A 24,590-nucleotide genomic window follows, 5' to 3' on the forward strand; every position below is an offset into this window, starting at 1 on the left:
GTGCCTTAGGGTTCTGCAACCAGCCGCTTCATGACAAGACCTCATTAAACAGCAGCCAGCAACATCCACACAAGGCAGGACCTTCCAACCAACTGGACTAGGGGCCAGTAAAGCCTACCAGACCACCCATATAAGTCAGCCCACCACAACAGAAGAACCCATGAAGCACTCTTTGGGGGAAGCCCTAGAGCATACAGCTGGGGTGACAAGAGGGAAGTGCACTGCTGGGACACATAGGACATCTCCTAGAGAAGGCCACTTCTCCAAGGTTGAGAAACAGAAATAACCTAAAATACATAAAAATACAAATAGGGACTTAGACAAAATGAGGCAGCAGAGGAATATGTTCCAGACAAAGGAACAAGATAAAACCCGAGAAGAACTAAGTGAAGTGAAGATAGGCAATCTATCTGAGAAAGAGTTGAGAGTCATGATTGTAAAGATGAGCAAAAAACTAGGGAGGAGAATGGATGCACAGAGCAAGGAGTCAGAATTTTTAACAAAGAGTTATAAAATTTAAAGAATAGCCAAACAGAGATGAAGAATACAATAACTGAAATGAAAAATATGCTAGAAGGAATCAATAGTAGACTAAATGATAAAAAAGCACAGATCAGTAACCTGGAAGACAGAGTAGTTGAAATCACTGCCATCGAACAGAAAAAAAGAAGTAAGAATGAAAACAAGGACAGTTTAAGAGACCTCTGGGACAACATCAAGCACACTTATATTCACCTTATAGGGGTCTCAGAGGGAGAAGTGAGAAAGGGCACTAGAAAACATTTGAAGAGATAATAGCTGAAAACCTGCCCAACATGGGAAAGGAAACAGTCACCCAAGTACAGGAAGTGAAGAGAGTCCTATACAGAATTCATCCAAAAAAGGAACACACAGACACATTGTAATCAAAATGACAAAATTAAAGATAAAGAGAGAATATTAAAGGTAACAAGAGAAAAGCAACAAATAACATAATAGGGAACTCACATAAAGCTATGTGCTGAGTTTTCAACAGAAACTCTGCAGGCCAGGAGGGAATGGCATGATATATTTAACGTGGTGAAAGGAAAAAACCTATAACCAAGAATACTCTACCAAGCAAGGCTCTCATTCAGATTTGAAAGAGAAATCAAAGCATTACAAACAAGCAGAAGCTAAAAGAATTCAGCACCACCAAACTGGCATTACAACAAATGTTAAAGAAACTTCTCTAGGTGAAAAAGAAAAGGCCACAACTAGAAACAATAAAATTACGAAATGAAAGAGCTCACTGACAAAGGCAAACATACAGGAAAAGTAATAAATCATCCACAAACAAAACTAGTAGGAAAGTTAACAGATGAAAGTAGTAAAATCATCTGTAACCACAATAAGCAGTTAAGGGATACAGAAAACAGTTAGAGGTAAAATATGATATCAAAAACAGAAATCGTGCGGGGAAGAGAGTACAAATGCAGGCTTTAAAAAATGCATTTGAAATTAAGAGATCAGCAACTTAAAACAATAATTCATATATATATAATATAATATATGTATATTTATACACACGCACACACACATATATATATATATAGAGAGAGAGAGAGAGAGAGAGAGAAAGAGAGTGAGAGAGAGAGAGAGAGAGAGAGAGAGAGAGGGAGGGAGACTGTTATACAAAAACCTCACAGGAACTGCAAACCAAAAAATCTATAACAGATATATACACAAAAAAGAATGAATCCAAACATAACACTAAGATAATCATCACATCAAAAGAGAAGAAAAAAGGGGGCGGGAATACCAATAATTACCATAAACATAAATGAAATAAATGTTCCAACCAAAAGACATAGAGTGGTTGAATGAATAAAAAAAGATGCATATATATGCTGCCTCCAAGAGACTTACTTCAGAACTAGAGATACATACAGACTGAAAGTGAGGATATGGAAAAAGGTATTCCACGCAAATGGAAATGAAAAGAAAACCAGAGTAGCAATACTTATTTTGAATAAAATAGACTTTAAAATAAAGACTGTTACAAGAGACAAAGAAGGACACTATATAATGATCAAGTGATCAATGCAAGAAGGAGATATAAAAATTGTAAATATATATGCACCCAACATGGAAGCATCTCAATACAGAAGGCAAAAATTAACAGACACAAAAGGATAAATCAATGATAAAGCTTATTGTTTTAGGGGACTTTAACACCCCACTTACAGCAATGGACTGGAAATCCAGGTGGAAAATCAATAAGGAAATACAGGCTGTAAATGACACATTAGACCAAATGAACTTAATTGATATATAGAGAGATTTCCACCCAAAAGCAGAGAATACACATTATTTTCAAGTGCACATGGAACATTCTCTAGAGTAGATTAAATGCTAGGCCACAAAACAAGCCTTGGAAAATCTAAGAAAATTGAAATTATATCAATCATACTTTCTGATCAAAATGCTATGAGACTAAAAATCAACCACAAGGAAAAAAGGCAGAAAACACAAAAGTGTGGAGGCTAAACAATGTGCTACTAACCAACCAAGGAACCACTGGAAAAATCAAAGAGGAAATCAAAAAATACCTAGAGACAAATGGAAATGAAAACACGATGATCCAAAACCTATGGGACACAGCAAAGGCAGTTCCAAGAGGGAATTTTAGATCAATACAGTCTTACATCAGGTAACAAGAAAAATCTCAAACAACTTAACCTTACACATAAAGCAAGCAGAGAAAGGAGAACAAACAAAACCCAAAGTTAGTAGAAGGAAAGAAAGAAATAAAGATCAGAGCAGAAATAAATGAAATAGAGATGAAGAAAACAATAGAAAAGATCAATGAAACTAAAAGCTGGTTCTTTAACAAGATAAACAAAATTGATAATCCTTTAGCCAGACTCACAAGAAAAAATAGAACAGGGCGCACATCAATAAAATCGGAAATAAAAAAGAAGTTACAAGTGACACCACAGAAATACAAAGGATCATGAGACTACCATGAGCAACTATACGCCAATAAAATGGACAACCAAGAAGAAATGCACAAATTCTTAAAAAGGAACAATCTCTCAAGACTGAACCAGGAAGAAATAGAAAATATTAACTGATGAATTACAAGTACTAAAATTGAATCAGTAATTTAAAAATTGTCAAGAAACAAAAGTCCAGGACCAGATGGCTTCACAGGTGAATTCTACAAAACATTTAAAGAAGAGTTAACACCTATCCTTATGAAAGTATTCCAAAAAATTGCAGAGGAGAGAACACTTCCAAACTCATTCTATGAAGCCACCATAAACTTGATAGCAAAACCAGACAAAGATATTGCAAAAAAAGGAAAATTACAGGCCAATATCACTGACGAACATAGATACAAAAATCCTCAACAAAATACTAGCAAACTCAATCCAACAATACATTAAAATGGTCATACAACATGATCAAGTGGGATTTATACCAAAGATGTAAGGATTTTTCAATATCTGCAAATCAGTCAATGAGATATATCACATTAACAAATTGAAGAATAAAAACAGTATGATCATCTCTATAGCTACAGGAAAACCTTCTGACAAAATTCAACAGCATCTATGATAAAAACTCTCCAGAAAGTGGGCATAGAAGGAATGCATCTCAACATAATAAAGGCCGCATATGACAACCCACACCTAACATCATACTCAGTGGTGAAAATCTGAAAGCATTTCTTCTAAGATCAGGTACAAGACAAGGATGCCTGCTTCCACCACTTTTACTCAACATAATTTTGGAAGTCCTAGCCACAGCAAGCAGACAAGAAAAAGAAATAAAAGGAATCCAAATTTGAAAGGAAGAAGTTAAATTGTCACTGTTTGCAGATGACATGATACTATACATTGAAAAGACTAAAGATGCCACCAAAACTACTAGAGCTCATCAATGAATTCAATAAAGTTGCAGGATACAAAATCAATATACAGAAATCTCCTCCATTTCTATACACCAACAATGAAATATGAGAAAGAGAAATTAGGGAAACAATCCCATTTATCATCACATCCAAAAGAATAAAATACATAGGAATAAATGAATAAACCTACCTAAGCAGGAAAAAGACTTGTACTCTGAAAACTAGAAGATGCTGATGAAAGAAACTGAAGACAACACAAACAGGTGGAATGATATATGGTGGTATTCTTGGAGTGGGAGAATCGATATTGTTAAAATGACCATACTACCCAAGGCAATCTACAAATTCAAGACAATCCTTATCAAGTTACCAATGGGATTTTTCACAGAACTAGAAAAATAATTTTAAAATTTGTATGGAAACACAAAAGACTCCAGATAGCCAAAAATCTTGAGAAAGCAGAATGGAAATGGAGGAATCACGTTCCCTGACTTCAGAATCTACTATAAAGCGATAGTATGGTACTGACACAAAAACAGACACACAGATCAATGGAACAGGATAGAAAGCCCAGAAATAAACCCATGCAGCTATGGTCAATTAATCTATGAAAAATGAGGCAAGAACAAACAATGGAAAAAAGTCTCTTGAATAAGTGGTGCTGGGAAAACTGGGAAGCTAGATGTAAAAGAATGAAATTAGAACATTATCTAACACCATATACAAAAATAAACTAAAAATGGATTAAAGACCTAAATGTAAGTTTGGATACTATAAAATTCCTGGAAGAAAACACAGAACACTCTTTGACATAAAGCAGCAATATTTTTTGATCCATCTCCTCGAGTAATGGAAATAAAAGCAAAAATAAACAAAAGGAATCTAATTAAACTTAAAAGCTTTTGCACAGCAAAGAAACCATACACAAAATGAAAAGACAACCTATGGAATGGGAGAAAATATCTGTAAATGATGCAACTGGCAAGGGATTAATTTCCAAAATATACAAATAGCTCATATAGCTCAATATTAAAAAATAGAACAATCCAATCAAAAAATGGGCAGAAGAACTAAATAGATATTTCTCCAAAGAAGACATACAGATGGCCAGCAGGCACATGTAAAGATGCTCAACATCTCTAGTTATTAGAGAAATGCAAATGAAAACTACAATGATGATCAAACTACAATGATCAAAACTACCTCACATCAGTCACAATGGCCAACATCAAAAATCTACAAACAAATGCTAGAGGGGGGTTGGAGATAAGGGAATCCTCCTACAGTCTTTGGGGGAATGTAAACTGGTGCATCCACTATGGAGAACAGTATGGATGTTCCTTAAAATAACTAAAAATAGAGTTACCATATGATCCAGCAATCCAACTACTGGGGATATATCCGGAAAAGATGAAAACTCTAATTTGAAAAGATACAAGCAATGGGAGAGACCACAACAGTGAGAGGCCCGCGTACCGCAAAAAAAAAAAAAAAAAAAAAAAAAAGATACAAGCACTCTAATGTTCATAGAAGTACTATTTACAACAGCCAAGACATGGAGCAACCTAAGTGTCCATTGACAGATAAATAAATGGATAAAGAAGAGGTGGTATTTATACAATGGAATATTAGTCATAAAAATGAAGAAAATAATGTCATTTGCAGTAACATGGATGGAACTAGAGATTATCCCAATAAGTCAGACAGAGAAAGACAAATATCATAGGATATCACTTATACATGGAATCTAAAAAAATGATACAAATGAACTTATTTACAAAACAGAAAAAGACTCACAGACATAGAAAATAAACTTATGGTTACCAAAGGGGAAAGGCAGGGGGAGGAAGGGATAAATTAGGTGTTTGAGATTAACAGATGCACACTACTATATATAAAATTGATAAACAACAAGGACCTACTGTATAGCACAGGGAACTATATTTGATATCTTGTAATAATGTGTAATGAAAATGAATCTGCAGAAGAATATATGTATATGTATATATATATAACTGAATCACTTTGCTGTATACCTGAAAATAACTCAACACTGTAAATCAACTATACTTCAATTAAAAAAAAAAGTACATGGATTATAGGTCACATGGATCATACCCACTTCCTAACCTTGAAGCATCTGCCAGAGAGACAGGAACCAGGTGGAATACCCCCCTTGGAAATGAATCACTGATTTGAGCCATTTATGTGATAGCAGGTTACCTTGCTAACACTGGCACTAGAGGGTGCCATTTTGGAATTGTCCATCTGTTAGCACCAGTGCGCATGCCTCACTAAAAGCCCTGCTGGATTAGCAATAGCCCCATCTACTAGTGCCCTTTGGCAGCTGCTCCCAGCAGCTAACCTGGGATCCAGACTCATCCACCAGTGCCACACAGCAGCCAGGATTCCACCACAACAGTAGGGTGCATGCAGCACACATAGGGGAGACCCCTTGAACTCCTGGATCTAGTGGCCAGGCAGAATTGTGCTTCTGAGTCCCAGGAAACATCACCTAAATAAGGCCATTTCTTCAAGACTGGGAGAGATAGCTGATATACCTATTAATAGAAACAATCAAGGAGAACTAGGCAAAATAAGGAGATAGAGGAGTATGTCCCAATAGAAAGAGCAAGATAAAACTTCAGAAAAAGAATTAAATGAAATGGAGATAAGCAATCTACCTGATAAAGACCTGAAAATAATGGTCATAAAGATGCTCAATGAACTTGGGAGCAGAATGAATAAACACAGTGAGAAGATCAACAGAGACAGAAAATATTAAAAAGTACCAAATAGAAGTTATGACATAACTAAAAATACACTAGATGGTTTCAACAGCAGACTGCATGATGTAGAAGAACGATTTGGTGAGCTGAAAGACAAAACAATGGAACTAACACAGACAAGAGTAGAAAAATGAAAAAAGAATTTTAAAAAGTGAAGAAATCTTAATAGAACTTTGGAACAACATCAAATGAAATGCATTATAGAGGTCCTAGAATGAGAAGAGAGAAAGAGCCAGCAAAATTATTTGAAGAAACAGTAGCTGAAAACTTCCTTAATCTGGGAAAAGTAACAGACATCCAGGTCCAGGAAGCCCAGAGAGTTCCAAATAAGATGAACTCAAAGAGACACACATCAAGACACATTATAATTAAAATTGTAAAATTTAAGGATAAAAAGGGTATCCTAAAAGCAGCAAGAGAATAACAACTTGTTACATATGAAAAGAAACCACATAAGGCTATCACAGATTTTTCAGCAGAAACTACAGGCCAGAAGGGGGTAGATGACATATTCAGAGTGCTTCAGGGAAAATACTTCCAACCAAGAATATCATGCAGAATTGAAAGAGAGGTCAAGATTTTCCCAGATAGACTAAAGCAGAAGGAGTTCATCACCACTAAACCATCCCTACAAGAAATATTATAAAGACGTATTTAAGGTGAAAAGAAAAGGCACTAATTAATAATAAGAAACATATGAAAGTAAAAATTTCACCAGTAAAGATAAATATATACTACAGGAAGTTGATCAAACATTATAAAGCAAGCATAGTGATTAAAAGACGAGTAAAAATAACTAAAATTATAATAATTAATTAAAGGATGCATAAAATAAATAATGTAAAATGTGTTATCATGAGTAAAACGTTTGCCCAGGGTAGGGGGGTGGAGGAGTAAAAAGATAAACGTTTGGAATGTGTTCACATTTAAGTTGCTACCAACTTAAAACAGTCTACCATTTAAACAGGCTGTCATGTGTGAACCTCATAATAACCATAAGAAAAAGACTTGTAGTAAATACAAAAGAAAATGAGAAAAAGAATCTCAATATAATACTAAAGAAAATCAACAAAACACAAGGGAAGAGATAAAGAGGAAAAGGGAAGAACTGAGAGTAACTATAAGAACAGCCAGTAAACAATAAACAAAATGGCAAAATACATGATTATCACTACTTACTTTACATGTAAATGGACTAAATTCAATAATCAAAAGACACAGACTAGCTGAATGGATTAAAATGCAAGACCCATCTTGTTGCCTACAAGAGACTCCTTCAGAAGAAAGGACACACATAGACTTACAGTGAAGGGATGGTAAAAGATATTCCATGCATATGGAAATGAAAAGAAAGCAAGAGTAGCTATACTCATATCAGACAAAATAGACTTTAAACAAAGACTATAATAAAAGACAAAGAAGAACATTACATAAGGATAAAGAGGTCAATTCAGCAAGAAGATATAACCTTTATAAACGTATATGAACCCAACAGAGGAGCACCAAGATATATAAAGCAAATATTAATGGACTTAAGTTGAAAAATTGAAAGCAATACAACAATAGTAGGGGACTTTAACACACTACTTAAATCAATGCATAGATCATCTAGACAAAATAAGGAAACAGTGGACGTAAATGACACATTTACATCATATACTTAAGAGATATATACACTCGGATACATATGTTTCATCTCAAAGCAGCAGAATACATATTCTTCTCAAGTGCATATGGAACAATATCCAGGATAGATCACATGTTAGCTTGCAAAGCAAGTCTCAAGTAATGCAAGAAGACTGAAATTATGTCAAGTATTTTCTTTTACCATAATTGTATGAAACTAGAAAACAATCACAAGGAAATAAAGAGAAAAAACTCAAAAAATGGAGATTAAATAAAATCTATAATTAAATAAAATTGATACCAAAGTATCAATGGATAATCAAAGAAATCAAAAGAAGAAAAAAATACCTAAAGGTAAATGAGAACATAACTATGATATAGCAAAGTCTATGGGATGCAGAAGATCAGTTCAAAGAGAGAATTTCATAGCAATACACTCCTACCTCATAACAATAATATCTCAAATAAACAATCTGACTTTACACCTAAAGGAACTATAAAAAGAACAAAGGTAAAATTAGTAGAATACATGAAATAATAAAGATCAGAGTGGAAATAAATGAAGTAGAGATTAAAAAAACATAGAAAATACCAATGAAACAAGGAGCTGTTTTTTTTAAAAGATAAAATCAACAAAGTAGCTAGACTAACCAAGAAAGAAAGAGAGAGGACTCAAACAAGTAAAATCAGAGATTAAAAAGGAGAATTTAAAACTGATACCACAGAAAAATAAAGAATCAGAAGGACTGCTACAAACAAGTATTTGCAAACAAATTGGACAGTCTAGAAGAAATGGATAAATTTTTAGAAATATACAATCTTCTAAGACTGAATCAGGAAGAAATAGAAAATCTTAATAGACTGATTACTAGTAGGGAAATCAAAACAGTAATTTAAAAATCTCCCAACAAACAAAAGCCCACGACCAGTAGATTTTACTGGTGAATTCTACAAAACATTCAAAAATTTAATATTGATCCTTCTTAAATTCTTCCAAAGAACTGAAGAGAAAGGAAACCCTCCAAACACATTTCATAAAGCTGGCATTACCCTGATACCAAAATCAGACAAGGGCATTACAAGAAAGAAAGTTACAATCCAAAATCCTTGGTGAAAATAGAAAATCATATGATTGATCATCCTGATAGTTGCAGAAAAGCATTTGACAAAATTCAACATCAATTTATGCAAAAATGCTCAAGTAAGGGGGTATTCAGGGAATGTACCTCAACATAATAAAGGTCATATATGACAAACCCACAATTAACATCACACTGAACAGAGAAAAGCTGAAAACTTTCCCTCTGAGATCAGGAACAAGACAAGGATGTCTACTCTTGCCACTTTTATTCAACATTGTATTGAAGTCCTAGCCACAGCAGTTAGGCAAGAAAAATAAATAAAAGGCATCCAAATTGGATAGGAAGAAGTAAAACTCTCACTGTTTTCAGTTTACATGATACTATATATAGAAAATCCTAAGACTACACCAAAAAACTATTAGAACTAATAAATGAATTCTGTAAAGTTTCAGGATAAAGAATTAATATACAGAAATCTGTTGTGTTTCTATACACTACTAACAAACTATCAGAAAGATAAATGAAGAAAACAATCCCATTTTCAATTGCATGAAAAAGATTAAAATACATAGGAATAAATTTAACCAAGGAAGTGAAATACCTGTACACTGAGAACCATAAGACACTGAGGAAAGAAACTGAAGACACAAATAAATGGAAAGATATTCCATGCTCATGAATTGGAAGAATTAATATTGTTAAAATGCCCCTAATAGCAAAAGCAATCTACAGATTCAATGAAATCCCTATCAAAATTCCAAAGACATATTTTGTAGAACTAGAACAAATAATTCTAAAATTTGTATGGAACCACAAATGATCCCAAATAGTAAAAACAAGCTTGAGAACAATGAACAAAACCTGAGGTATCAAGCGTCCTGATTTCAAACTATACTACAAAGCTATATTAATCAAAACAGGGGCTTCCCTGGTGGCACAGTGGTTGAGAGTCCGCCTGCCGATGCAGGGGACACGGGTTCGTGTCCCGGTCTGGGAAGATCCCACATGCCGTGGAGCGGCTGGGCCCGTGAGCCATGGCCGCTGAGCCTGCGCGTCTGGAGCCTGTGCTCCATGGCAGGAGAGGCCGCAACAGTGAGAGGCCCGTGTACCGCAAAAAAAAACCAAAACCAAAAACAAAAACAGTATGGTATTGACACAAAAACAGACACACAGATCAATGGAACAGAATTGACAGTCCATAAATAAACCCACAAATATATGGTCAATTAATTTACTACCAAGGAGCCAAAAACATAAAAGAAAGAAATGACATTATCTTAGTGTCATGAAATGTCATAAACGGTGTTGGAGAAACTAGACAGCCACATGTGAAAGAGCAAAACTAGATCACTATCTTATACCATACATAAAAACTAATTCAAAATGGATTAAAGACTTGAGTGTAAGACCAGAAATCATAAAATTCCTAGAAGAAAACATAGGTAGTGAACTCAATGACATAGATCTCAGTGATGTTTTGGTGGATCTGACCCCAAAGGCAAGGGACACAAAAGCAAAAATAAACAAATGGGACTAGATCAAACTAAAAATCTTTTGCACAGTGAAGGAAACCATCATCAAAATGAAAAGGCAACCTACTAAATGGGAGAAGATATTTGCAAATCATATATCTGGTAAGTGTTAATATTCAAAATATATAAAGAATTCAATAAAAAAATCTGATTAAAAATGGGCAGATGATCTGAATAGTCATTTTTCCAAGAAGACATACAGATGTCCACAACAGGTACTTGAAAAAGATGCTCAACATCACCAATCATCAGGGAAATGTAAATCAAAAACACAATGAGATATCACCTCACACCGGTCAGAATGGCTATTAGCAAAAAGATAATAAACAACAAATGTTGGCAAGGTTGTGGAGAAAAGGAAACCATTGTATACTGTTGGTGTTAACTGATGCAGACACTATGAAAAACATTATGGAAGTTCCTCAAAAAATTAAAAATAGAACTACCATATGATTCAGCAATTCCCCTTGTGGGAATTTATCAAAAGGAAACAAAAACACTAACTCAGAAAGATATTTGCACCCCAATGTTCATTGCAGCATCATTTACAATAGCCAGGATATGGAAGCAACCTAACTGTCCATTGTTGAATGAATGTAAAAGGAAAATTTGGTATGTATATGTAAATATATACTGGTGTTGGATTATGCAACCCCCTTCCCTCAGAAGTCCCTGAAGATCATGCAACCCTCTCCCCATCTCTAAATGGACCACCAGAACCTGCTCCCACACCAAAGCATTAGCCTTTTCTTCCTACTTGCCACAAAATTCTCTTTCAACAAATTATTGATCTAGAACTTCAAATAATCCCTAGAGTTCTTCAAACAACCACTTGACCACCAAATAAGCACAACATAGAAGACTGGCATGGGTTTCTCTTTTATTTTTAAATATCTTCAGATAATTTATGAAGTTAAATTAGACCTAGCTTTATAATAACTACATATCTCTTCATGAGCAGTTCTAAAATGGTATGATTAAATTAATCATGCAACCACCAAAGTAGATGTCAGCTACATTCCTGATCAGATTTAACTAGAATCATCTCCCAGATTGATTCATTTTCTGTGTGCAAAATCTGTTATATCTTCAGAACAATCATCAGTGCTTCTTAAAATCCAGCACAGAATTTTTCACTCCATACCAACCAACCAAAAACTAATTTTTCAGCCTGTCGTAAATATGACTAAAAAACATGAATGTTCTTTCCCAGATATAATTGATTTTATCTTTTTATATACCTTCTAATGAAGCTTTACAACTTCCTTAAACTGTTGAACAAGCAAATAAAATCAGTTTTTCATATACATTATAGCTAAAATGATATTTCTTGTATAAATTATAAACAATGAATGTTTCTTACCAGCATATTATACCTGTATATTTTCCCTGCTTCTCAGACTATTACTGAAGTACACTTTCAGTCTTAATTTGCAAAAGAACTACTCTTTTGTATCTACTTCACCTTTTGAGAAATGATATTCTTTGAAAATCAGTAGTTCCCTGGTTTTCTGTGACTGTGCCAGTGTTTTCTTAGCACTGGAGTCTTTTGTCTGGTGCTACAGTTTATAAAGTCAGGAATGGCACTGAGCTGAGGCTGAAAGGTAAAACTGTCAAGACCGTGGCTTCCTTTCCCAATAATTATCTCCTTTTTTCACCTAGTAATAATTTGATGCTGGCAGTAGCTGCTTCATCTTTACTTACTTGTTTTATTCCTGTTTAACTTGATAGAATAAGTATTTTAAAAGATCATATACCAAGTGATCAGGGGATGTACATAGACATTTTGTACAGAATTAGAAGTATATTTTCTGGTGGCACGGCCTTATAAAGTTAGCTCAAAATGAGTAAAAATAAAAACTTTGCATCTCCATGCACTATTATTTCTAAACCATTCTAAGGTGGTAATCACCAGAAGCAGGAGTAAATTTTTTTTTAATCAATTTTTTTAAATTGAAGGAATAGTGTCTCTTAGTGTATTGCCATCTTTCTCTATTATGTCATTCTGTCACTGTAATCCCAATTTTTATGTTATTTACTTTTGTTTTTTTCAGCATCTTCTCTAAACAAAATAATCTCATTTTTATTTCAGTGATGTGAAATATTTACCACACATGAAGGCTCTTACACGATATTTTTTTTAAGTCATTAATTAAATTCCTCACAATTCAGAGTATGTTCTAGGCAATGAAGAAGTGCGCTGGTAGAAACTGTTCTCAAATTGTGGACATTGGTTTTGCATTGCAGAATACACAAAATGTCCACCACAGTAAATGAGTCCATGGCTGCAATAAGGGTAATTAAAAACATAACGTAGGCATGATAAAAAATTGGAATTACAAATAACATTGTTTTCAAACCTCACGCAAAAATGGAGTTAAGGAAAAATTATAAATTAATGAGATTTAGTTCTATGTGTTTTCAGAAGAGAAATTTCATTATTTCATAATCACTTGCTATAAATTATATGTATAATTATTTATGGACATGTGTACTGCTCATCCATTCTAGCAGTCACTAATCACCTGAATCAAATGTTATAAAATAGGATATTATATATTGAAAAAATTTTAAAGTAAACTAAATAAAATTTAGTTAAATATACATTGACTACCGTAAAATCTGTATAAATGGGAAAAACATAGTTGAAATGTAATTATAATTTTTCAGGTTTGCTCGCTTGTCATGAGAAAACATATTTCTTAAAACCACAAAGAAAATACTTTTATCGATGGGAAAATTATTTATTTACCTGGATCTTCTATGGTTAAGTTCTTTATTAACCATTGAACAATGTCTGACCCTGAAAAAAGAGAAAAAGAAAAACACATATATATATATACGAACATCTATTTATATATGTTAACCTTAAGAACTCAACATTTAGCACTCATAAGAGTAGGAATGTTTCTAATTGTTTTAATAACAGATTAAAGATCAGCCACATATGAAGTATTGAAAACAGAGCGTGAATACATTGTTTTTCTTCAGTGAGCCAAGGTGCAAACTTGTTAATTATTAAATATGAAATGTTTAAACATAATGATTTAATATACTAGTAGTGGATAAAGTGATTCGTTGATTTATTCATTTAATGAATGTTTATTGAGTGCCCACTATGTTTCCAACACAATTCTTAGCATGGCATAACCAATACTTTATAAGATGATACCTGTCTCATTTCTGGTTTTCCCCATCCAGTCCCTGTAACTACTCTCAAGCCAACCCAAATTGGTTGTCAGTTTTTGGCAACAAATTTGTGTTATTATAGTACTGTGTCTTTATAATACTATTTTCTTTGACTGAAAGGTCTTTCCACTATTTTCAAGACACTCAAGATTCATTTACACAACAGAACTTCCCTTGACCATCACCTTTGGCAATGTGTGTGGTGAGCCATAGGCTGGTCAAAAGGAAAGCAGGGCAGCCAACATTTCTACTGGGTTGTGATCCAAGATTGAAAGGATAAGGCCCTGAGCTAGTTCAGTGTACAAGTGAATTAGAACAAAATTAGACTTGTTCTAGGACCTTGTGACTAGGTCTGGGGTTGGCAAGTGGAAAAATAAAGAGGACTCAAAGTTTACAGTCCAGGAGCATTAGGAATGAATGGAATGGTGAAAATATGAGCAGAAATGGGAGATTCAGGAAGAGGAGCTGATTTACCTGAGATGTTCATTTCTGTTTAATTTGGCTTTCAGCGTAATTCATTTCTACATAAAACTGCAAATGTAAATAGTTACATATACTTAGTAAGCTGTATCAGGGCTGCATGAATGAAATTTTGTATGAACTGAGATTCCATTCCTACCTCTCTTGGAGACTGGGTACAGTTGTAGCCTACCCACCTGAGACCTGGCAAACGAGTGATATTAACAATGGCCAAATAATTCTAGTTGCTTAAAGCAGAATAGTTCAAAATTAATTTCAAAATAAACTTGATCATCAAGCTTGACAATAATGTCCTAAAACTTATGAAAAGTTACACCCAACATCAATTTCAATATGCATGCATTTTAAAAATATTAACTTCAAGTATTGAATCTAACTTGTATTCTTTTATAACTGTTCCTTTACAACTGCCGTTGATTTAAATGCATTTGAGAGGATGGATTCACCTAGATCCTAAAGGAAGCTCTTGAGGGAAGGAAGGAGGGGACACCATTCATAAGAACACAGATGTTGGAGAATGTTGTGCTTAACTTATTACTTACAGCCTAAGTTATCTTGAGGCATGGTCTTCCCTTTTATAAAAGGGGAACTCAGTTTTTCAAATGTGTATGTAGTGTTACTTGACCAATGTAGAATTCCAGGTACCTAAATCTTATTAGCTATCTCCAGGCACCCTGCTCGTTTTTCACATTTGAGCATCTATTTGGGGAAAACATATGAGCAGCCACTGGAAAATTTCCACTCTTTTGAAGAGAGGCAAATATTGGTTCCAGGACTATAATTTTTTCTTAATGTGAAAAGTGATTTTAAAATACCTTCAGAAAAGTGTTTTTTTTTAAATTTTCTTCTCTCTCCCTCTCTCTTTCTCCCTCTCCCCCCAGGCTTTCCCGAACAGAAAGAAATACAAAGCAGTCTAATTTGAAATTACATTTAATTCAGGAAAAAAGAAACTTATTTTCCTGGCCTAGTTTTTGATATTTCTGTCACAGTCGTGGTCTCAGTTCACTGTAAAAGAGCCAATGTGATTGCTTGTCAGTATCATTATAGTGGTTTTATTTTTGCGTGATCACCCAATATATGTATGGTTTTAACACATTATGAATTATTACTTTATTGTCAAATGTACATCCAGTTCACCATACTCATCTATTATGCATCTATGACAGCAAGACCTTAACTCCCAGTTGAGAGAGGCAGAGACAGAGAAAGGGAGAAAAAAAATTCCACCATCTCATGGAACCAAAAGATTGAAAGAGAAATGTTATCATAGTCATGTTGAGAATTGATTCAAATGACTTTATGGCCAGGAGGGGTGTAGGAAGGAATTGCCCCTTTCTCCCAATTGCTCAGCTTTATGTTTAATAAATAAGTGGGCAGATCTGCTAAAATTTTCGTGTACAAATGTATATATCCAGAACACTTCAGAGTTCCATTTATCTTTTTTTTAACATCTTTATTGGGGTATAATTGCTTTACAATGGTAGATAGTTTCTGCTTTATAACAAAGTGAAACAGTTATACATATACATATATCCCCATATCTCTTCTCTCTTGCATCTCCCTCCCTCCCACCCTCCCTATCCCACCCCTCTAGGTGGTCACAAAGCACCGAGCTGATCTCCTTGTGCTATGTGGCTGCTTCCCACTAGCTATCTATTTTACATTTGGTAGTATATATATGTTCATGCCACTCTCTCATTTTGTCCCAGCTTACCCTTCCCCCTTTCCATATCCTCAAGTCCATTCTCTAGTAAGTCTGTGTCTTTATTCCCATCTTGCCCCTAGGTTCTTCATGACCATTATTTTTTCTTAGATTCCATATATATGTGTTAGCATATGGTATTTGTTTTTCTCTTTCTGACTTACTTCACTCTGTATGACAGATTCTAGGTCCATCCACCTCACTACAAATAACTCAATTTCATTTCTTTTTATGGCTGAGTAATATTCCATTGTATATATGCGCCACATCTTCTTTATCCATTCATCTGTTGATGGTCACTTAGGTTGCTTCCATGTCCTGGCTATTGTAAATAGAGCTGCAATGAACAATGTGGTACATGACTCTTTGAATTATGGTTTACTCAGGGTATATGCCCAGTAGTGGGATTGCTGGGTCATGTGGTAGTTCTATTTTTAGTATTTTAAGGAATCTCCATACTGTTCTCCATAGTGGCTGTATCAATTTACATTCCCACCAACAGTGCAAGAGGGTTCCCTTTTCTCCACACCCTCTCCAGCATTTCTTGTTTCTAGATTTTTTGATGATGGCCATTCTGACTGGTGTGATATGATATCTCATTGTAGTTTTGATTTGCATTTCTCTAATGATTATGATGTTGAGAATTCTTTCATGTGTTTGTTGGCAATCTGTATATCTTCTTTGGAGAAATGTCTATTTAGGTCTTCTGCCCATTTTTGGATTGGGTTGTTTTGTTTTTTTGATATTTAGCTGCATGAGCTGCTTGTAAATTTTGGAGATTAATCCTTTGTCAGTTGCTTCATTTGCAAATATTTTTTCCCATTCTGAGGGCTTTCTTTTCGTCTTGTTTATGGTTTCCTTTACTGTGCAAAAGCTTTTAAGTTTCAGTAGGTCCCATTTGCTTATTTTTGTTTTTATTTCCATTTCTCTAGGAGGTGGGTCAAAAAGGAACTTGCTGTGATTTATGTCATGTAGTTTTCTGCTTATGTTTTCCTCTAAGAGTTTAACAGTGTCTGGCTTTACATTTAAGTCTTTAAGCAATTTTGAGTTTATTTTTGTGTATGGTGTTAGGGTGTGTTCTAATTTCATTTATCTTTATACTGAGGACGTCAGAGTAACAAGCAGGATATTTTGTTTGGCTTTGGTTTTTTCTTTAAAAAAATGTGAAACTAGTTAAGAGATGCAACAGTATCTTATACCCTAAGACAGGGATCCCCAACCCCTGGGCCACAGACCGATACCGGTCCATGGCCTGTTAGGACCTGGGCCACACAGCAGGAAGTGAGCAGCAGGCGAGCAAAGCTTCATCTTTATTTACAGCTGCTTCCCATCACTCGTGTTACTGCTTGAGCTCCGCCTCCTGTCAGATCAGTGGTGGCATTAGATTCTCATAGGAGCGTGAACCCTACTGTGAACTGCATGCCAGGGATCTAGGTTGTGCTCTCCTTATGAGAATCTAATGCCTGATGATCTGAGGTAGACCTGAAGCGGTGGTGCTAGCACTGGCGAGTGGCTGCAAATACAGATTATCATTAGCAGAGAGGTTTGACTGCACAGAGACCATAATAAATCAGTTGCTTGCAGACTCATGTCAAAACCCTATCTGTGGGACTTCCCCGGTGGTGCAGTGGTTAAGAATCTGCCTGCCAATGCAGGGGACACGTGTTTGAACCCTGGTCTGGGAAGATCCCACATGCCGCGGAGCAAATAAGCCCATGCACCGCAACTACTGACCTGCACTCTAGAGTCCATGAGCCACAACTACTGAAGCCTGCACGCCTACAGCCCATGCTCCACAACAAGATAAGCCTCCACAATGAGAAGCCCGTGCACCACAATGAAGAGTAGCCCCTGCTCACCGCAACTAGAGAAAGCCTGCACACAGCAACGAAGACCCAACAAAGCCAAAACAACAACAACAACAACAACAACAACAAAAACCCTATCAGTGAGTGGCAAGTGACAATTAAGCTGCATCTGGTGGCAGGCATTATAGTGGCAAGTGACTTGTCAATTGTACAGCTGCATATGGTGGCAGGGTATAAGTCAGAATCCGACACTTACTTTAGTCTGTGTGTGGCCCTCCCATTATTTTATTTACCACTTCTCTTTGCCTCTCTTTCCCTCACTGTGCACTTGTCTCAGTCACAGTTTTGGTAAGCCCACAAGCTAACCCTAGCCAAAAAGAGTAAAAAACAAACGTCGTTAGAGAGCTTCTTTGGAAAGGGGAAAGACCCAATGGTGAAAGAGTAGAAGACTCTAAAACTGCCAACAAAAAGAAAGCTGCATTTAAAAGAAAATACCAAGAGTCCTAGTTAAATTACAGGTTCATTGCAACAGGTGATTCACATTCTCCAAGCCCACTTTGTTTAATATGTGGCAACTGGCTATCCAACAAAGCCATGAAACCTTGAAAACAGCTTCGCCACATGGAGACAAGCACCCTGCATTAAAAGACAAGGCTTTGGAATTTTCCAAAAGAAAAAAACGTGAACAGGAAGAACAGAAGTAACTACTGAAGGCCACCACTTCATCTAATGTGTCTGCACTGAGAGCATCATTCTTAGTGGCTAACCGCATTGCTAAAGCTAAGAAGCCCTTTACTATTGGTGAAGAGTTGATCCTGCCTGCTGCTAAGGACATTTGTCATGAACTTTTAGGAGAGGTTGCAGTTCAAAAGGTGGCACATGTTCCTCTTTCAGCTAGCACCATAACTGAATTGATGAAACAGCAGAGAATATTGAGGCACAATTGTTAGAGAGGATTAATGAGTCACCATGGTATGCAATCTAAGTTGACGAGTCTACCAATGTTGACAACAAGGCAACAATGCTTGCTTTTGTGTGATATATTTTTCAGGAGGATGTGCATGAGGATGTTATATGCACTTTTGTTGCCAACTAACACCACAGGTGTAGAACTATTCAAGTCTTTGAATGGTTACATATCAGGAAAACTGAATTGGTCATTTTGTGTCGGTATATGCACACACGGAGCGGCTGCCATGACTGAATGGCTTTTTGGTTTCACTACTCGTGTCAAAGAGGTTGTTTCTGAATGTGAGTCTATGCACTGTGTCATCCATAGAGAAATGCTGGCTAGTCAAAAAATGTCACCTGAATTTACCAACATTTCGCAGGATGTGATTAAAATTATCAACCACATTAAGGTACATGCCCTTAACTCACGCCTGTTTGTGCAGCTCTGTGAGGAGATAGACGCAGAGCAACACATCTTCTCTTACACACAGAAGTGAGACGGCTTTTTAAAGGAAGATCACTGGCCAGAGTTTTTGAGTTACAAGAGCTACTCCAGAGATTTCTTTAGAAAAACAGTCACCACTGGCAGCACATTTCAGTGACACAGAATGGGTCACAAAACTCGCTTACTTGTGTGACATATTCAACCTGCTCAACAAACTCAATATGTCACTTCAGGGGAGAACAACAACTGTGTTCAAGTCAACAGATAAAGTGGCTGCATTCAATCCAAACTGGAATTATGGGGGTGACAAGTGAATTTTGGGATTTTTGATGCGTTTCAAATATTAACAAATATTTTGAAAGAGACTGAGCCAGGGCCTTCTTTCTCCCAGCTGGTGCATGATCATCTATCTCAGCTCTCAGAAGAGTTTGAGCATTACTTCCTAACCACAAAAGACCCCCGAACTGGGAAGGAATGGATCCACAACCCATTTGTGAATAAACCAAGTGAATCAACTTTGTCTGTGCTAGAAGAGGATCAACTGCTTGAGATCACAAATGACGGTGGCCTTAAAAGTATCTTTGAGACAACTTCAAATCTCCATATGTTCTGGATTAAAGTCAAGGCAGAATATCCTGAAATTGCCACAAAAGCACTGAAAAGCCTGCTTCCATTCCCAACACCCTATCTCTGTGAAGCAGGGTTTTCTGCAGCGACAGCGACCAAAAAGAGATTGGGGAGTAGACTGAACATAAGCAACACACTTTGGCTGTCACTGTCTCCCATCACCCCCAGGTGGGACTATCTAGTTGCAGGAAAACAAGCACAGGGCTCCCACTGATTCTGCATTATGGTGAGTTGTATAATTATTTCATTATATGTTACAATGTAATAATAATAGAAATAAAGTGCACAATAAATGTAATGCTCTTGAATCATCCCGAAACCATCCCCCCCGCACCCTGGTCCATGGAAAAATTGTCTTCCCTGAAACCGGTCCCTGGTGCCAGAAAGGTTGGGGACCACAGCCCTAAGAGGGAAATTTGTCTCTGTGATTGCATCTTCTGGAAAGTTTAGCCCTGATCAGTGCCCATACCCTTGTCCTGAAATCTTAGAGGCATCTAACACTTTTAGAGTTACAAAATTATGTGTTCTCTCTACTTAGCAGGAGCAGTGGAAGCTTCATTATTGTATAATCCCATAATCTATGATTTGCAATGAAAACAAGCAAGACAAACAAGCAAAAATGTTCCTTACGTACTGCTCATGGTTCTCCACATGCCATATTGCTTCTTATTTCCATGACTCTGCTCACGCTATTCTGTCTCTGCCTCTTTTTCCTTTGGTTAATCTCAACTGACCTCATAAAGTTCAGTTCATATATTAACTACTCCAGGAAGCCTACTCTGCTCATCCTTATCTCACCTTGCCAGGTAAAGTCTTTCTCTGCTAAGACCTATTAATATCCTCATCATTCATTACACTTGTCAATGGTTTTATCATCTTCTGTTAATTTTTGTCTGTCTTTCCCATTGCATCATGAGTTCCTTGGAGGTAAGGGTGTGTGTTATTCATCTTTGGATCTCAAGCACCCAGACCAGTGCCTGGCATATAGAAGGTGATGAGTAAATGTTAAAAGACTAGATGAACAAACAGCAAGATTCCCCTCCTCATATGCTACTCTAAGAGAATTTACAAAACGACGGCATTGGTCATACAAAGAACATTTGACTGGCCTGTAATTTTCAGCTACCGTAATCACCCTTCACAGTGATAATTTTCCCTTTTCAAGGCTATCAATTCACCACTCCATCCATAATTAAAGCAAAGGAATCAAAGACATTTAGACATCAATATTATTTCCTCACCCATGCCATGGACCTGAGTAGTAAAGGGGCTTCCCCAAGTCTGCTCTGATGCCGAGTGACAAGGCTTGGACTATGCTCTGTGCAGAGCCTACTATACTTCCTTGAAGGCCATATACCCTCTACAAGTTAGAGCACATCCTCACCTACAAGTGACAACTATAGCTGTCCACACTCTGAACCTGAAACTGAGGTTCACCAAAAGAAAAATATTGTGAAATTTTTGCAAATATGATATATAAGGACTTCGTAAGCAACCAAAATGTTATGATTTTGATTTGTATCTTTAACAAAAAACCTTTTTGTAATTTCTGTTAGAGCTTTTAATGAAGACCTTTAGCTCTTAATCACAATGGAAGGGTTCCAAATATTTCTGAGGCAAAGACATTGACCTTTGTAATAGTTCTCTTCCAGGAAAATGAGTAGTAGGTTCTTTGCACTGCCTAAATACTTTGCTGAACCCTCAGAACCATATAGACATGGTCCTGGCCATATGAATGTATTTTATTTAATGAATACCATAAATAGTCCATGTTTTTTATGGCTTAAGTATTCCCAAGATCTCTCACTAAATATAACATCCTGTATATCTGGAAAATATTTTTCCAACATTATTCTTGGTTCCTTGAAATAGGAACAATAAGTGTTTATCATCATAATCATTAAGTAGTATATAATGCACATTCATTGAGTTTCTATGAAAATCTTGCTGTAGACCTATAGTTTTAGGGACAAATAGGAAAGAATGTGGAGTGAAGCAGATTTACTCTTCTATGAGTCCCTTGAGGGAAGAAATGATGTCTTACTAATCACATTTCCCTCATTCTCTTCAAAGTGCACTAACACAGATCACTGTTAAACATTTACTGTAGGTATAGCTTCAATGTTTATAGACATGTACTTTATGCATAAAGGACCCCAAACCCTGAAAAATCAGCCCTAACAGTCATTCCCATCCAATATTTAATGACACCCCTGTGTATCGCTGTCATAATTTTTAAAATTCTTGGTGCAAAAAAAATTTTAATTCAGTTTAATTTTTACTGCAGTATTTCTTTAAGATTTAAAAAAAATAAAGTTTTTTTTTGTAAGCTGACATATTAGCCATTTGTAAAGCTGAAAGAATGAACTGAATCTTTCCTTAATCTTTAGAATAAGTAATTGCTAATATCTAAAAACAACATTTTGTTTCTGATGATTACTTGTGTTCCTGTTTGCTGACGTATACTGTCCCATCTTAAATGCAACTGCACAACCATCGTCAGGTCTGAGGATCCAATAGGGCATCCAAAGTCTAAATCCTGTAATAGATTATTTCTAACACTTTGTTACTGAGACACCCTTTGGCTTCCCTAGGGTGTGTGTTCTCTCTCGCTTAAGAGTAATAAATTCAGGGGTTTCCCTGGTGGCGCAGTGGTTGGGAGTCCGCCTGCCGATGCAGGGGACACGGGTTTGTGCCCCGGTCCGGGAAGATCCCACATGCCGCGAAGCAGCTGGGCCCATGAACCATGGCCACTGAGCCTGCGCATCCAGAGCCTGTGCTCCGCAATGGAAGAGGCCACAACAGTGAGAGGCCTGCATACTGCCAAAAAAAAAAAAAAAAGAGTAATACATTCAACTTGTTCAGTCATAGGTGTGTTCCTGGTGGTCTTTGGCTGGAGGGCATTGATTCTTTTTTTTAAATTGACATATAACATTATATTAGTTTCAGGTGTACAACATAATGATTCAGTATTTGTATATACCATGAAACGATCACCACAATAAGTCCAATTAACAACCATCACCTCATATAGCTGCAAAGTTGTTGTTTTTTTTTTTTTTCCTGTGGCAAGGACCTTTACAATCTATTCTCTTAGCAACATTTAATTATACAATACAGTATTATTAACTATATTCAATATATTGTACAGTACATCCCCTGGACTGAGTTCTTTTATAACTGAAGTCTGTACCTTTCACCCCCTTCACACCATTTCTCCCACCCTCCCAAACCCCGCCTCTGGCAACCACCAATTTTTTCTCTGAATCTATGAGTTCAGGTTTTCGTTGCTGTTGTTTTAGATTCCACTTGTAAGTGACATTATCTGGCGTTTGTCTTTTTCTGTCTGACTTATTTCCCTTAGCAGAATACCCTCAAGGTCCATCCATGTTGTTGCAAATGGGAAGATTTCCTTCATTTTTATGGTTGGATAATATCTCATACCACATTTTCTCTATCCATTCATCCATCTATGGACACTTAGGTTGTTTCCATACCTTGGCTATTTTAAATAATGCTGCAGTGAACTTGAGGGTGCAGATATCTTTTCAAGTAAGTGTTTTTGTTTCCTTCAGATAAATACCCATAAGTGGAATCGCTGGATCATATGGTACTTCTATTCTCAGTTTTTTGAAGAGTCTCCATTGACACTTTCTTGCTAATATCTAAGATTAATATATCAATAACAATAAAATTTGAGTTCTTTCATTAGGACACTTATGATTACAAAGAACAATCTTTGAGGGAAGTATAAAAAATAAACAAATAAATTAAGGAATTTGCTAAAAGGTATCCTGGACCAAAGGGAAAAGATACATTTGGGCCTCAAGGAAAAAATGGAAACAGGACTCTGATGACATGAGAGTTCCTTGTGGTTCCTCTCTGGACGTATTTCTCTCTAAAAAGCAGTCTCTGCTGTTTCTCCTCCACAAAGTGGGTCATAAGAGCTCATACTTCCTGGGTTTACATCTCCTTCACTGAAGGCAGCAGGTAGTTTGAGGCTAAAATTTTGTAGTCACAATTCCTAATTTCTGATGGAGGGCCTTAGTTTGGGGAAGGTACTCATTCCTATATCAGTCAACTGTGGCAAGAAGCGTGGGATCATAAACACAGCTGTACTGGTGGGAGGCATAGATGGAAAGAGTTTCCAGAAAGAATGATTACTTGGCAGACAAACCAACAGGTTAAACCACAGCTTCCTTGAGTTCTTTAGCTTTTATATTTCTCTCAGGAAAAAAAGCAGAAAAGAGAGAGGAGGTGGAGCTCAAAAGCATGTCAAATTGTGAATGAAATGAGCGTGCTATTCTGCTTTGTTATAAATATAAATGTTTTGTTCTGTGAAATTATTATATTCCTGAAAGACTGTGAATACATTTTTGTGTGTGTGAATAAAGCCACACTTCATGTGTAGTAAAAGAGCTATGCAAAAGAACCTCATGGTGTATATGCAATTGGGTGTTTTTATATGAGTGTGTATCTTTT

The 24,590-nt window shown here is 36.1% G+C and overlaps 1 protein-coding gene across 1 annotated transcript in view; it reads right to left on the minus strand.

The window, feature by feature from the left end:
* Nucleotides 1–24,590, minus strand: part of RGS7 (regulator of G protein signaling 7) — a gene marked incomplete at its 5' end in the record, with an annotated part of 639,686 nt that overhangs the window by 173,784 nt on the left and 441,312 nt on the right. Inside the window, one exon of the mRNA XM_081256455.1 lies at nucleotides 13,659–13,709. Coding sequence (XP_081112581.1) covers nucleotides 13,659–13,709 — 51 coding nt within the window. The remainder of the gene's footprint in view (nucleotides 1–13,658; nucleotides 13,710–24,590) is intronic.

This window comes from Mesoplodon bidens (genome assembly GCF_964165515.1).
Source record: "Mesoplodon bidens genome assembly, chromosome: 2".
NCBI lineage: Eukaryota > Metazoa > Chordata > Mammalia > Artiodactyla > Ziphiidae > Mesoplodon > Mesoplodon bidens.